Genomic DNA, 11,774 nt, shown 5'->3' with positions numbered 1-11,774 from the left:
CTTTGAGTTAATAGATTTTTCTGGCTGACGGTAGGTTTTGAAATTTTCCCAATTCAGACCACTTGATGTTCTTTAGGGGTATTTGCCTTTTGTCTTTTCATTTGTTATCCACTCAAATGCACGTGGATAGCATGACATTTGAAAGAAACAGTTCTCTGGATTAACATACATGGCGCAATGGGAAACCAAAATATAAAAGCTAAAAAGGTCTATTGGCCCTGGATGTCTCTTTTCAGTGTCAAATTTCTCTTGAATTCTGCCAGTGCAGTTATGGTAAAGAGAACCATTAAGACGGAATCCATTAGGAAATTGAATAATTTTAATTCTCAATGGACAAAACCATTGTACCAGATTATTTTAAGCCATATCATATTCTTTTAAGGGCTATAGATGTATTTAGTTATGATCTGTAATAATACCAAAGACAATTTCTTTCGGGAGCCCAAGAACATAAATTTCAAATTTCACAGGAACTGAGAAAACACAGGTAAAACTGTCATGCGTAAGACCTTAATTTCGTGAAATTTGAGACTTTTGAAGTTTGCTTATTACATTTATAGCCTTTGAAAAGAGTGAAAAAGAATGCAATATGATTCAAATTATTCTGGTACAGGGTTTTTGTCCACTGAAAATTAAAATTACTCAGTTTCCTAATAGATTTTGTCTTAAACTGACATCTCTGTATCAAAAAAAAGTAGTATTGCCACCATTTATTCCTAAGCTATATGAAGTAAATAAATAAAATATTGAGGCTCCTCGCAACTCTAACAAGGTCTCATGGGATAGGTTAGGAAAACAATGAACAAACATAGCATAGCCCCTAAATAAAAGAAACGGCGACATCATTGGGATTAGGGGCTTTTAAAAGGGGATGCGAGGCTATTGAAAACATTTCCATTTCGTATTTCAGCTTCTACATCAAGCAAGTTGAGGCCTTCGATCTGTCCAGCGGTTGCTTTAATGAACACTTCAAAAGTTACCACGCTGGGAAGATATCCAAAAGCTAAAAGTAAGTAGTTCACTTTTGTTTGTTTAGAATTAGTTAATCTAATGGAAAAAGTGGTGAAAGAAAAGAACAATGCCTACTAAAAAAAGCGCAGCAAAACTAGGAAATCCTGTCTTTAAGACTTAGACTGTTGTCCTTCAAACTCAAGACAGCTTCTTTGTACGTGAGCCAGCCTAAAGACCAGCAAGAGTAGTTATGGCAACTTGAAATCCCGCAGATGTGGTGCGATATCATTAGTATAGTCTTTGTGCAAGTGTGTCAACACACCTTGAATCAGTTTACGCAATTAACAACGAGAAAGTAATAATGAGCAATCCGGGGGATCACGTTCATTGTAAATTTCTAAACGTGATTGTAAAGCGCTTTTTTTTATCTTAAAAGGAGACGTACTAATAGAAACAAAAAAAGGATTAAATGTACATAAAAAGCTTGTTGCTTTCTTATCAATTAACGTGCTTTAAAAGGAGCAAGGTTCCTTTGACAAGTTTTTCTCGACAAGGTAAGGTCGTCTAGGAAACCAGTTTCTCGCTCGCTGGAGTGAATGCAGCCGGCCTCACCATTTGTCTTTCATTATCACTGGGGGCACCCAACGACAATTTTTGGAAAATATCTGTTCGGAATTAAGACGATTTGGATTTAGAATTTTCGGAACATTTGTTGTAAAATTTCTTGCTTGCCTGCCTCTCCTAGGATTTTCGAACATCTAAAAACTGGTATAATTGCCCATTTTTAACGGATTTTTGCCCTAAAAAGGTCACATAGAATTTTCGGGAGCCTTTATTCTGGCTGAAGTTTTCGAAAAGGTAAGTTTTGATCCCTATAATTTTCCGGGATCACTACACTTTCAGCTAGGAAATCAGAACAGATGAAAAATTTTTAGGGGATAAAAATATACCTATATCTACAGTTTAAATAATAAAATACGTTTAACAAAGCTATGTTTAAGGTGACTCGACCCAGTTTTTTTGGGGGGGTACCATCCTACTTTGAAGCTCTCTGGTATCACCACCTTTACTTTTATCGTAAGTCTAACACATAGAATGGATAACATATAGATTAATCTACAATACTAGGGTATCTAAAAGATAGTAATGCTGCGGCACATTCTGTTGATACTGGCATTAGTTAGGCAGTGAGACTTAAAAGAATCAAAAATGACATTGAATGTCCGATTTACACGTTGGGGAGTACTAGAATAATTACTATCAGTCTATAGAAAGAACTCGTGGGAATGTTGTTTAGAAAATGATCAAGTGGTTATCAACTGTGGTTTTCCCACAGTAAATTGTAGGAAATAATAGAAATTCAGATTGTTTATCCATATGTTTAATATACGGTGCACGATATTTTCTCTGGAAACACAATACTTTTCTTGCTGTTTGTTGCACTTTATTAAGTAACAGTTATTTAGCTATATATTTATAGAAAACAACAACAAAAAAAACGGAAAAAAAAGTAGGAATAACTAATTCGGTAGGACTCGAACCCGGCACGTTCGACTCGACGCGACTACACCTAACAACTACACCACAGAGGCTGATTACGTAATCTTCAGGAAAAGTTATTGTTTTCTCATGAAACTTCCGCCGGCAAGATGATCGCCAGCCGCATTAACCGAGCTATTAACAGTGAAAAAACAATGTAAACGCATATTCCAAGGCAATGAATGAATGAAAGAACATAATTATGCTTTTCAAAACGCCGATACACGTCCTCGTCTGCAAAGTAGGACACAAAACATATGTTTTGTTATTTCGATTTCCGCTGATATTTTGAAGCGAATGGTCCAAATCACATCCATTTTCGGCTCATACAGTTTCTTAAGAATAGCATTGCATGACATTTTCTCACTTTCACATCACCTTCTAGCAAGCTGGAATTTGCATATCCCCCGTGTTGCGGAGTCGAAGAGCAAATGCTCATCTTCTCGTCAGGTTTAACACCTGGACGAGTCAAAGGCTCTTGAATTGAAATCCAATCCCCAAGTTAACCATCGTACTCATCTGAAAGACTCCTGCGTGTCTTAAAATTTGGTAAGACCTCTAACCGTGCTGTAGAAAATTTGTCACAAAGAAAACTCTAAGTCTGAGCAGCGAACGATGCACTCTCTCACCCACCGAACTTCCCCGTGTTTTTATTTGAGTTGTTCGTGGCGCAATGCACTCTGGTTAAATGCAATGCATTGTGGTAAAAAGTGTGGTTAAATGCAAAGCATTGTGGTAAAAAGTGATGAATTCGAGAATTCGTCGCCCCTTATATATTTCCTTTAAATCCTGATTATGTTGCTGCTCGCTCCCTTCGGTCGCTCCGCAGCAATAACATAAAATTTTTGGCGATCGGAGTAAATGTCACGTGGTTATAATGCCACGCCCCTTTGAGGTCTGAGTCGAAAATCTGCTGTTGCCAGCATTTTTTCGTGAAAATCTCTCGGCTACACATAGTGCGCATTAGTGCCTTACACTGAACAGAGTTTCACCAAAATCGCAAAGACCCAATTCGAGAAATTCAGCGGTTTCCAAATTTAGGTCATAATTTATGCGAAAATGATAAGCAAACTTTACACGGATTATATCTAATAAACTATGAGATTCATCTCTTTATTTTGGGCATCGTTATAACAGATGGGTCCTTGCAAGTCAGCAAAACGCTTTAGGGCCTTGTAAATGCGCGCGATTTCAAGCAAAGCAAACATATAGAAATTATAGTTTTCGCTATTTGTTGACGTTTGTCAGCGTTTAAGAGTCCTTCTCACGAAAAAAGCATTTTCTTAAAAATTCGTAGTTTTTTTTCCTTCAAATTTTTTCAGGGCCACAATTGATTAACTAACTACCCGGACTCTGAATTTCATGGTCATTGAAAAACTGTGACATTATCTTCTATAAGCCCAAACTTGAGTAAACATTGAAGATTTTTAGCGTTTTGACTGAGTTTGCGCTTTGGTAGTTGTCTATCTGTTTCTAGTCTGTCATTATACAGCATTCTTGTTCAGCACGCGTGCAAAGACCCCGCTTAGCTGACTTCCAGCGAAAAACGTCATATTTCCGTGAGTCTCGTGTGTCACTGCACCGTGAAAAAATAAAATTAGATGAAGTCGAACTCAGAAGCCCGTCCTTCGACCGTTTTCCTTTTTTCCTTTACGTCCATTTTTACAATTTTACAGCCGCTGGGATCTGGGTATCATGAAATAAAAGTTAATGAATTACTCGACTGAGACTGAGCATGAAGCGATGGGACAAAGGCAGCGAAAGGGTTTATCTTTGCGAGTGTTCTTTTTTTTTTGCCGTCATACATCCCACATTTAAGCATGCACCTTGAAAAGAGTCGACGATTAAGCGTTCTGTGGACGATTTGGAACTTTTCGATGATCAGCGCCGAAAAAGTGCCGGGATCATTTGATTTTTGTCATCACCGTGGAGTGGATTTCGCCAGTTAAGCACCGCGTGCAAAAGCGATGACCTAAGTAGCAACTAACGAGGAACGCTTCAGTTCCGAAATTTCAGAAATTGCAGTCTTCCTTTACAACTGACTTGTATCACCATGAGAGTTGCCTGATAAAACTGGCACTTGAAAAGTTGACCAGAAGACAACAGTTGTTCGACCGTGAAGCTAACTCAAAAGTAATTTGCTAACGGAGGAATTTGTGACATCGCGCTCCAGTCCAAAGACCCACTTATCTCAAGAAAAACAAAATGGATTGTATCTGTGCCAAAAAAATTATGACTGACTAACAGGACAATTCTCAGCAGTTAATGTAGAAGTTTAGGCTCAATTCCTTCCTTCAAATTCGCATCTGTAGATCACTTTTGTGCGAGAAAACAATGGCTGGGCCTGGCGTTACAACATAGAAGGGAATCATCACACTAGCTGACGGACAAAACAACCACAAGGACTACAAGTATTTATTCAGATAAACGCATTTCGGAAAAAAAAAATTGAAAAACTAGAAATTTGATTAATATTGAGTCATTTAGCCGAAATAAGAACCTTAACGCTCAAAAAAATTGGCTAAAAAAAAAGAATCCTGTCAGAACTACAGACTGCAGGTAGTAGTTAATCATTATGCATGTAACAGACCAGACCATCTTCATGGCCTCTTAATGTGAGATTAAGATTAACATAGTCAGAGTTTAAAACTCTCCACAGTATAATCTACCCGGTAGAAAGAAAAAAAAGAAAATCTCTGAGGGATGAAAACGCTAAAGTCACGTTTCACCCGCTTATGATTGTGTTTGGCCTGTCAACACCGAATTTCCTGCTGTTTGATGAAGTACAATAGCAGTGTCATTTCGTCGTTGTGATTGGCTCTTCCCACCGTCGGCGCGCGAAGTCTCCCCTGGGAACCGTTCTAATTATAAATCTACTCGGGAAAGGGTTGACTCCAAGGGCTTGTATGGGAGATGGAGGCTCCATTTGATGGGCTCCTGATACAGGGTAATAGAAGTTTAAAATCGTGGGGGCCACCTTTGGCTTATTGTTATGTATTAAGGGCCTGTTTACGATGAAGGTGGGGGACCCCAGGTAGGTGAGGTAACATGTGGCGGGTTACCCCACTTAACATGTAAACGTGATCACATTAAAATGAGAGATTGTATGGACAGGCGGGTTACCCCACCTAAGCGGGTTACCTCACCTTCCTGGGGTCCCCCACCTCCATGTAAACAGGTGCTATTTAAAGCGCATGCACGAAGAACAACGACTCATGTCAACAGGTTTATGAGATATTCACAACTGGATAAACGATGAGTGTATAATTTAAAGTGTTCACGTGCACGTCTGACACGGAGACTTCAAACCCTGAATGTTTATTGCTTGGAAGTTTTCATGGGAACGGCCGAGCTAAAACACGGGCTTCGTTGTTTTTCTGGCGCAAATCGCCCTCTAGCGCATACAGCGCGTGCGCAAGATACAAGTGTATGCGTAAAAGGACTGAACGAGAGCCCATGGCCACTTGCCTGAGGTGAGCAAAGCCATTTGTCGAAGTAGTGAGCTACCAACGGAATTTAAACAGAGCGTTTCTGATCAACTCAAGAGTCTTGTCGGAAATATTAGGAATGCCTCAGTATGTTAGATCTTATTACGGTTTTGGAAGCCATCTTGTCGGGTAGACAACAGCGTCAGAAATAACGGTATTTGCTTGAGAATCTAAAGTCGACTCATTTTCGTAGCTGCTGTTCTACTGAAAGGAGGAATTGACAAATTTTGGGGGCGGTACCTATGCTTAAATTTCCCCAGTCGCTTGCTTTAGCATGTTCACTTGGACAGTTAGAAATTAAAGGCTTTAAACGTAATATCAGACAAAAACAAAACTAAATTAATTTGCGCGTTTTATGACCCGGCGTAGTCTGCTACACAGCCGTTTTTAGTGTTGTCACGCAACGCTCTTCCCCACTAAGTTAGTGGGGAGGAGCGTTGCGTGACGACACTAAAAACGGCTGTGTAGCAGACTAGACCCGGCGTAGAAAGAGAATAATTTTTGGAATTTCCGATTAGGTCAAATTAGTCAAGTTATACTGTCACGCTAGGTTTGGAGGGGCAGAGGGATTGGAAGAGGGGTGCGTTAAAATACTGCTAATCGTTTCCTGCTTAAAATGGCTAACTTGCTTATTTTTATTCATAATGGTGGAATTTAAAAGATACTGTACAGCGCTGACTTAAAAATGGTACTCATTTTTCTTGTTGCGAAATTTTTCCACTGGGTACAATGTCTCACCCTCACATGAGATTCTATGTCACGCAATGGTCGGCGACAAGGTTTTATGGTAGTGTGAGTGTGTACAGCCGCCCCCTCCCCTCAGAAAAATTGCCCCGTGGCAGCTCAGTTAAAATCACCTTTCGGTGATTCTTGTTTCGATATACGTTGCCTTTGAAGACTGTAAATTCTTTGGTGAACTTTGCTCATTTAAAACGTTTTATACGAAAGCCCGAGCTCACGCAGTTATGTGTCTAGTTCAAAAGTAACAAACGGGCTCTAAGTGGTAGTTAACCTTGTTTCAGTGATTTTTGAATCAATAGAAATGAGGAAATCTTTAGAAATGTCAACCAAATTTTTATTTTTTTTGTTCTCCCCAAAAATCCTTGCATTGCAGCTTATAAACAAATTACCGGAGCGTGGAATGTAATCAGCCATAATAACCAAAATTACATATCTTGCTTGGAACTCGTGCTTACCTTCGGAAGTCTCAAAATTTGACTTTAGCGACAATTTTGTGTCCAAGAATTCAGCGCAGATACCAAACTTCACGAGCTTGCCCTTTTTGGCATTGCAGAGGGGTAAAATTGGGGAACTTAAGTGTGTCAGCATTGCAGGATCCCTTCCCCTGGATCCGCTGTATAGACTCTAAACACTGATACAGAATTTTAAAAGAGCGCTTTTAAAAAAGAAAATTAGGCGTTAATTTCAGGGATGATAGGTTTTGCTTATTTAAACGATTAGGTCACGCTAACAAACTTTAAATTGTAAAATCTGGTCTATACATGACACACTAGAGGTTTTGACCCATCATCTATTAATAAAATCACAGAGAGTCTTTTATTCTTTTCGCAAACTTGGACACGAAATCACGATTTCCCAATTTGGTACAACTGAGGCTCAAAGCATTGCCTAAAAGGGCGATCTACCAAATATAAAAACCGATAAAAACACCCTCCTAATCTTCCATTATCCCCCAATTTCTCTGTAAAGTTCTATCTAAATCGCTTCTAAAACAGCCGAGATATAAGCGTTTAAAAAGATGTAGCACAAGCGAAACTTTGCCTTATGAATATATATTCATAGATAGGTGTTCACGCGGCCTTAACTCAAGCCATTGTGACAATCGTTTTTTTTTCTCAGCTGAACTATTGCGCACTCAGTCTTTTGTTATTACGATTGCCAAATTTGCGCTCCGTAACTTAATTCCTGGATCGGAATGTTGAAATTATAACATTGGGTGCTCTAAAAAGAATAGCGAAAAGTATCCAGATTAATATCTAACTCCGGGTTGGTGCTAATCGGCCTTCGAACAACTAGGCCAGTTGAAACAAAGAGAGGGGGACTGGGGAAGAGAAGTAATAATCCCGCTTCCCATGCCCAGATTTTGGTTTCAAACCTCCAGCCTGTTTTTTCTTAGCTCCTCCCTTTAGCTTTTTTTCGAGGGCGAGATATAAACTATTGTTGCGTAATTTCCCCCCTACTTAGCTAATTATACTCAACCTCGTCGATCCCCAGGGCGCTTTTCCCACCACACCTCCTAAACCAGGGAAAAGCGCCCCTGGGAAAGAGGTTGTAATTACTTATTCATAAGGCCAACCTCGTGCCCAGGGCGCTTTTCCCTGGCTGAGGAGGTACTAAGCCAGGGAAAAGCGCCCCTGGGGACGAGGTTGCATACGGCAACAATTACAAGACGTTGTATGAGAATTAGGACATGAAGGAAGGAAGATCCTAGCACCAGGAAGATCCGAGAAGGCGGATCATCCTAGCGCCTTATGCTTTCTGCGTTCAGTTTACATGCAAAACGTTGTATTTGTCCCTAGCGCAAGGAACTTCTTAATAAGTACTCTGATCTTTCTAGCTGACTGGTAGGAGGATCTAAGCATTATGTAAATTGCTTTCACTCTAAGAAGATCCTAGTGAAGGGGACAAACTACACAAAATGGTAGCAGGTCGTTCAGCTATAATCTTTAACTACTTCTCTACTGAACTTTAACTACCTCGCTACACGGACCGAAATGTCTGTATGTAAACGCAACGAAACATTGTTCCGCCTTCTAGGATCTTTCTCCCTCCATTAAACAGCCCCTTATACCTTTTCGCTATAACTGAGCGAAATGTGCATTTAAATTTTCTTGTATGCTGACTGCGTCACGGTCACTGAGGCTTCGTGGGATACCGGAGAGCCCGTAAGCAATACTTCTCTGTTAAGGCAAAAACAGACGCTGTTTGTTTTAAATTTCATTTTAAAGCGTAACCTTCTCGTTTTCTTGTGTTTATTTGTGTGCTGATTGCTATCTAGGGTTGGGTTGCAAAAAGCATCTTACGATTAAGGGAACTAGTAACTATTATTTCAAAACAATAGGTTATTGTTCCAGAACAAAAGTTTACGGCCCTCTTATCTTAAGAAGGTTTTATGCAACCTGGCTCAGGCCTCTTGGGCACATGTAAATGCCTTTCTATAGCCTGCGAGCAAGCTCTCCTATTTGGGCAAGCGAAGTGAGCATGGCGAGAACCCCCTGCCCCTCGCTCACGCGTTCTCGCGAGACTCGCTTCACTCGCCCAATTAGGAGAGCTTGCTCGCAGGCTAGCCTTTTTAGGCCTGCGAAACGTTGTAAAGCGGAAAGTTAAGTGTTCAAAAGGGTAATAAGCTGTCAAGAAATTCGCATAAATTGAAGTTTTCCCTGAAATCGTTGACGTTATCTTGCTTGATATGTGCTAAATGTGTACTTTGCTTAAAAATTGCCGAGAAAGGCAACACTTGCTCGAGGTTGAAAGAACAAAAAAAGAAAACGAGTTCAAACACCAAAAGTTGCATGCACAAACGTCGCCGAGCACAAGCCTCTCCGTTTACAGACCCTCCTAAATCCCGTTGCGAAACTTACGAAGATGTATAAGGCCAGGGCTTATAAAGGGTAGTCTACGGTACACGAGGAATGGAAACGTTATGCAATCTGCGCGCATAGTTTGAAAATTATATAATAATTGATACTAACTACCCAAACTACCTTTTACAGGGTTTCTTTCAATTGGCATTGCGTCAGTTGCAAGACCGGCTGGAACTAACTATTTTCTACAAACCATTCAAAGTTTGATCGACAGTACGAGCGATATGGACAAGAAAAACACTTATATTGTAATATTTCTTGCTGACATCGCAGAGTCACCAAAATCCACGGCAAAAACCGAGCTTTCAAGCACGTTCAGCAAATATATTGATGATGGTCTTTTGACAGTAATTGAAGCATATCCAGAATTTTATCCACCCCTGAATAACATAAAGAAAAAGTATGGCGACTCGGATACCAGGAGAACATGGCGCTCAAAGGAAAACGTCGACGCAGCTTTCGTCATGTGCTACTGCAAGGATCTATCACGGTACTACATTCACCTCGAAGATGATATGATATCTTCGCCTAGCTTTTTCCCTAAACTGGAGAATTTTATTGAGATGCAAAGTGTTAAGCCTTGGCTAATGATTGATGCGGCCATAAAATGCAGCAAAGCCAAAGTTTTTCCCACAGAACACGTCGAAAATTTCGCTTCCTATATTTACGTCCTGTATGACGAATCGCCCATTGATTGGTTGATGAATGGCTGGCGGAAATTGAAGGGACATGGGGAAATCCGCTCGCCTTCGGCGTCACTTTTTCAGCACATTGGGGACCAATCCTCTCTCGCAGAAAAAGGATTTTCAGAAAATCTGCAGAGGGAACCATTTTTTGACCAATATGACCAAAAGTACAGGGGACGCAACCCCCCTGCCAGCGTTACTTCGTCAATGTCCTCTAACCAAGGAAAGCCACAAGATGCTTACGAGAAGGGTAGTGGCTATTTTTGGGCGAAAAATCCAAGAAAAGATGACTACGTCCTCATAAAATTTAACGCACCGACTGTTGTGAAAAAGGTGTTCATTGACACTGGGAGTTCTCATACACGGCAAGATGTGTTAAGGTCCGGTGATTTGGAGGCAAGCTTCGACTCCACAGCCGGGGAAGTGAAGCCATCTAATATCAGCAACCAGTGTGGAGAGTTTAAATTTCTGGGTGCATTCAACAAAGGGAAAGTAGAGTCAAATGTAGGTGACTCAAGAAGTGTCATTTGCTTAAGAATCACAGTTTTGCAAAACCAAGGGGAATGGCTGTACATTCGTGAAATCGATGTGTGGTAGAAGGTTGTAAAGGATCTGGTGGCTTGCGTCCATAGCCCACAACGAGCTCTGAAACTTTATGACGCTTACAAAGTGTAACATTTCTTAAAGACAAACGTAAAAGCAAGTGGCCCACTACCCTGCCAGCAGATCGAGCCTTTCTTTCGCTTGCTCGATTTTGGCCCAACTCACGAAAGACTGCATGAATCCAGTAATATCTTCGTTGAGCATGCCCGGCATGTTGCTAGGATCTAATTTCCAGCCCAGGCCTAATAGCCGTGCGCTTACTATAGCGGGCGCGGTTATGACCATCGGTTTATCAATAACCGGATGCTTGACTAGAGAAAACAAGTTTGACTAGTCCAGAAGATTGGGCCGGGGCGACTTCAAAGGTTTGTGATTCAGGTAGAGCCTTCTCTTCTCCTCCTCACATAAAGAAGACAAAAGGAGGCTCTGATCGATCGCAGGGTGGTGGCCCACTTACACCAGCCCACGGTCTGGCCAGTACCTCACGCATGCGCTCGGGCAGTAGCAGCCATGGACAGTTGTTTTGCCCTTATTAGGGCTCATCAGCATGGCATACTCGTTGGACCTCTGTACGGTCAAAGAACTGTTCAGTTGTATGTACCGTAGCTAGTTGCAATTGGCCATTTCTGAGTTTCATTTGTCATTTTGAAGTAGCACTTGAGACTGATTCGGTCAGTTGTCTTGAATTGCATCATGGGATAGTTTTGACCCAGTTTCTTCCGTAACCAATAACCAATAGAGAAGAGAAGTGTCTCGTCACAAAAATTCAAATTTGTGAAATGATGGGATTGGTTAGCATATTCAGAAAGAACAACATCAAAAAAAAGCCCCCTAGCCAAAAATCAGCCTGCTAGTGCAAATTGGGTAGTGGGTAGATATAAGAACCAGTTTGCTCTGATGAC

At 40.8% G+C, this 11,774-nt stretch overlaps 1 protein-coding gene across 1 annotated transcript; it reads left to right on the top strand.

Annotated features, from left to right (window-relative positions):
• The first annotated feature begins 913 nt into the window (after window positions 1-913).
• LOC140943987 (alpha-1,3-mannosyl-glycoprotein 4-beta-N-acetylglucosaminyltransferase C-like) lies at window positions 914-11,071 on the top strand. Its single transcript, XM_073393094.1, has 2 exons — window positions 914-1,009; window positions 9,713-11,071. Exons 1-2 carry the CDS (start codon window positions 961-963, stop codon window positions 10,864-10,866), a joined length of 1,203 nt encoding a protein of 400 aa, XP_073249195.1. The 5' UTR covers window positions 914-960; the 3' UTR covers window positions 10,867-11,071.
• Window positions 11,072-11,774: the final 703 nt, after the last annotated feature.

Source organism: Porites lutea, chromosome 7, assembly GCF_958299795.1.
Source record: "Porites lutea chromosome 7, jaPorLute2.1, whole genome shotgun sequence".
Taxonomy (NCBI): Eukaryota; Metazoa; Cnidaria; class Anthozoa; order Scleractinia; family Poritidae; genus Porites; species Porites lutea.
Note: the sequence above shows the minus strand (reverse complement) of the source record. Positions and strands in the feature narration are given on the sequence as shown.

Coding starts and splice junctions, on each gene's coding strand:
- LOC140943987 (XM_073393094.1), top strand. CDS start 961: ATGAACACTTCAAAAGTTACCACGCTGGGAAGATATCCAAAAGCTAAA. Junction 1,010..9,712: donor AAGATATCCAAAAGCTAAAA/GTAAGTAGTTCA, acceptor TACCTTTTACAG/GGTTTCTTTCAATTGGCATT.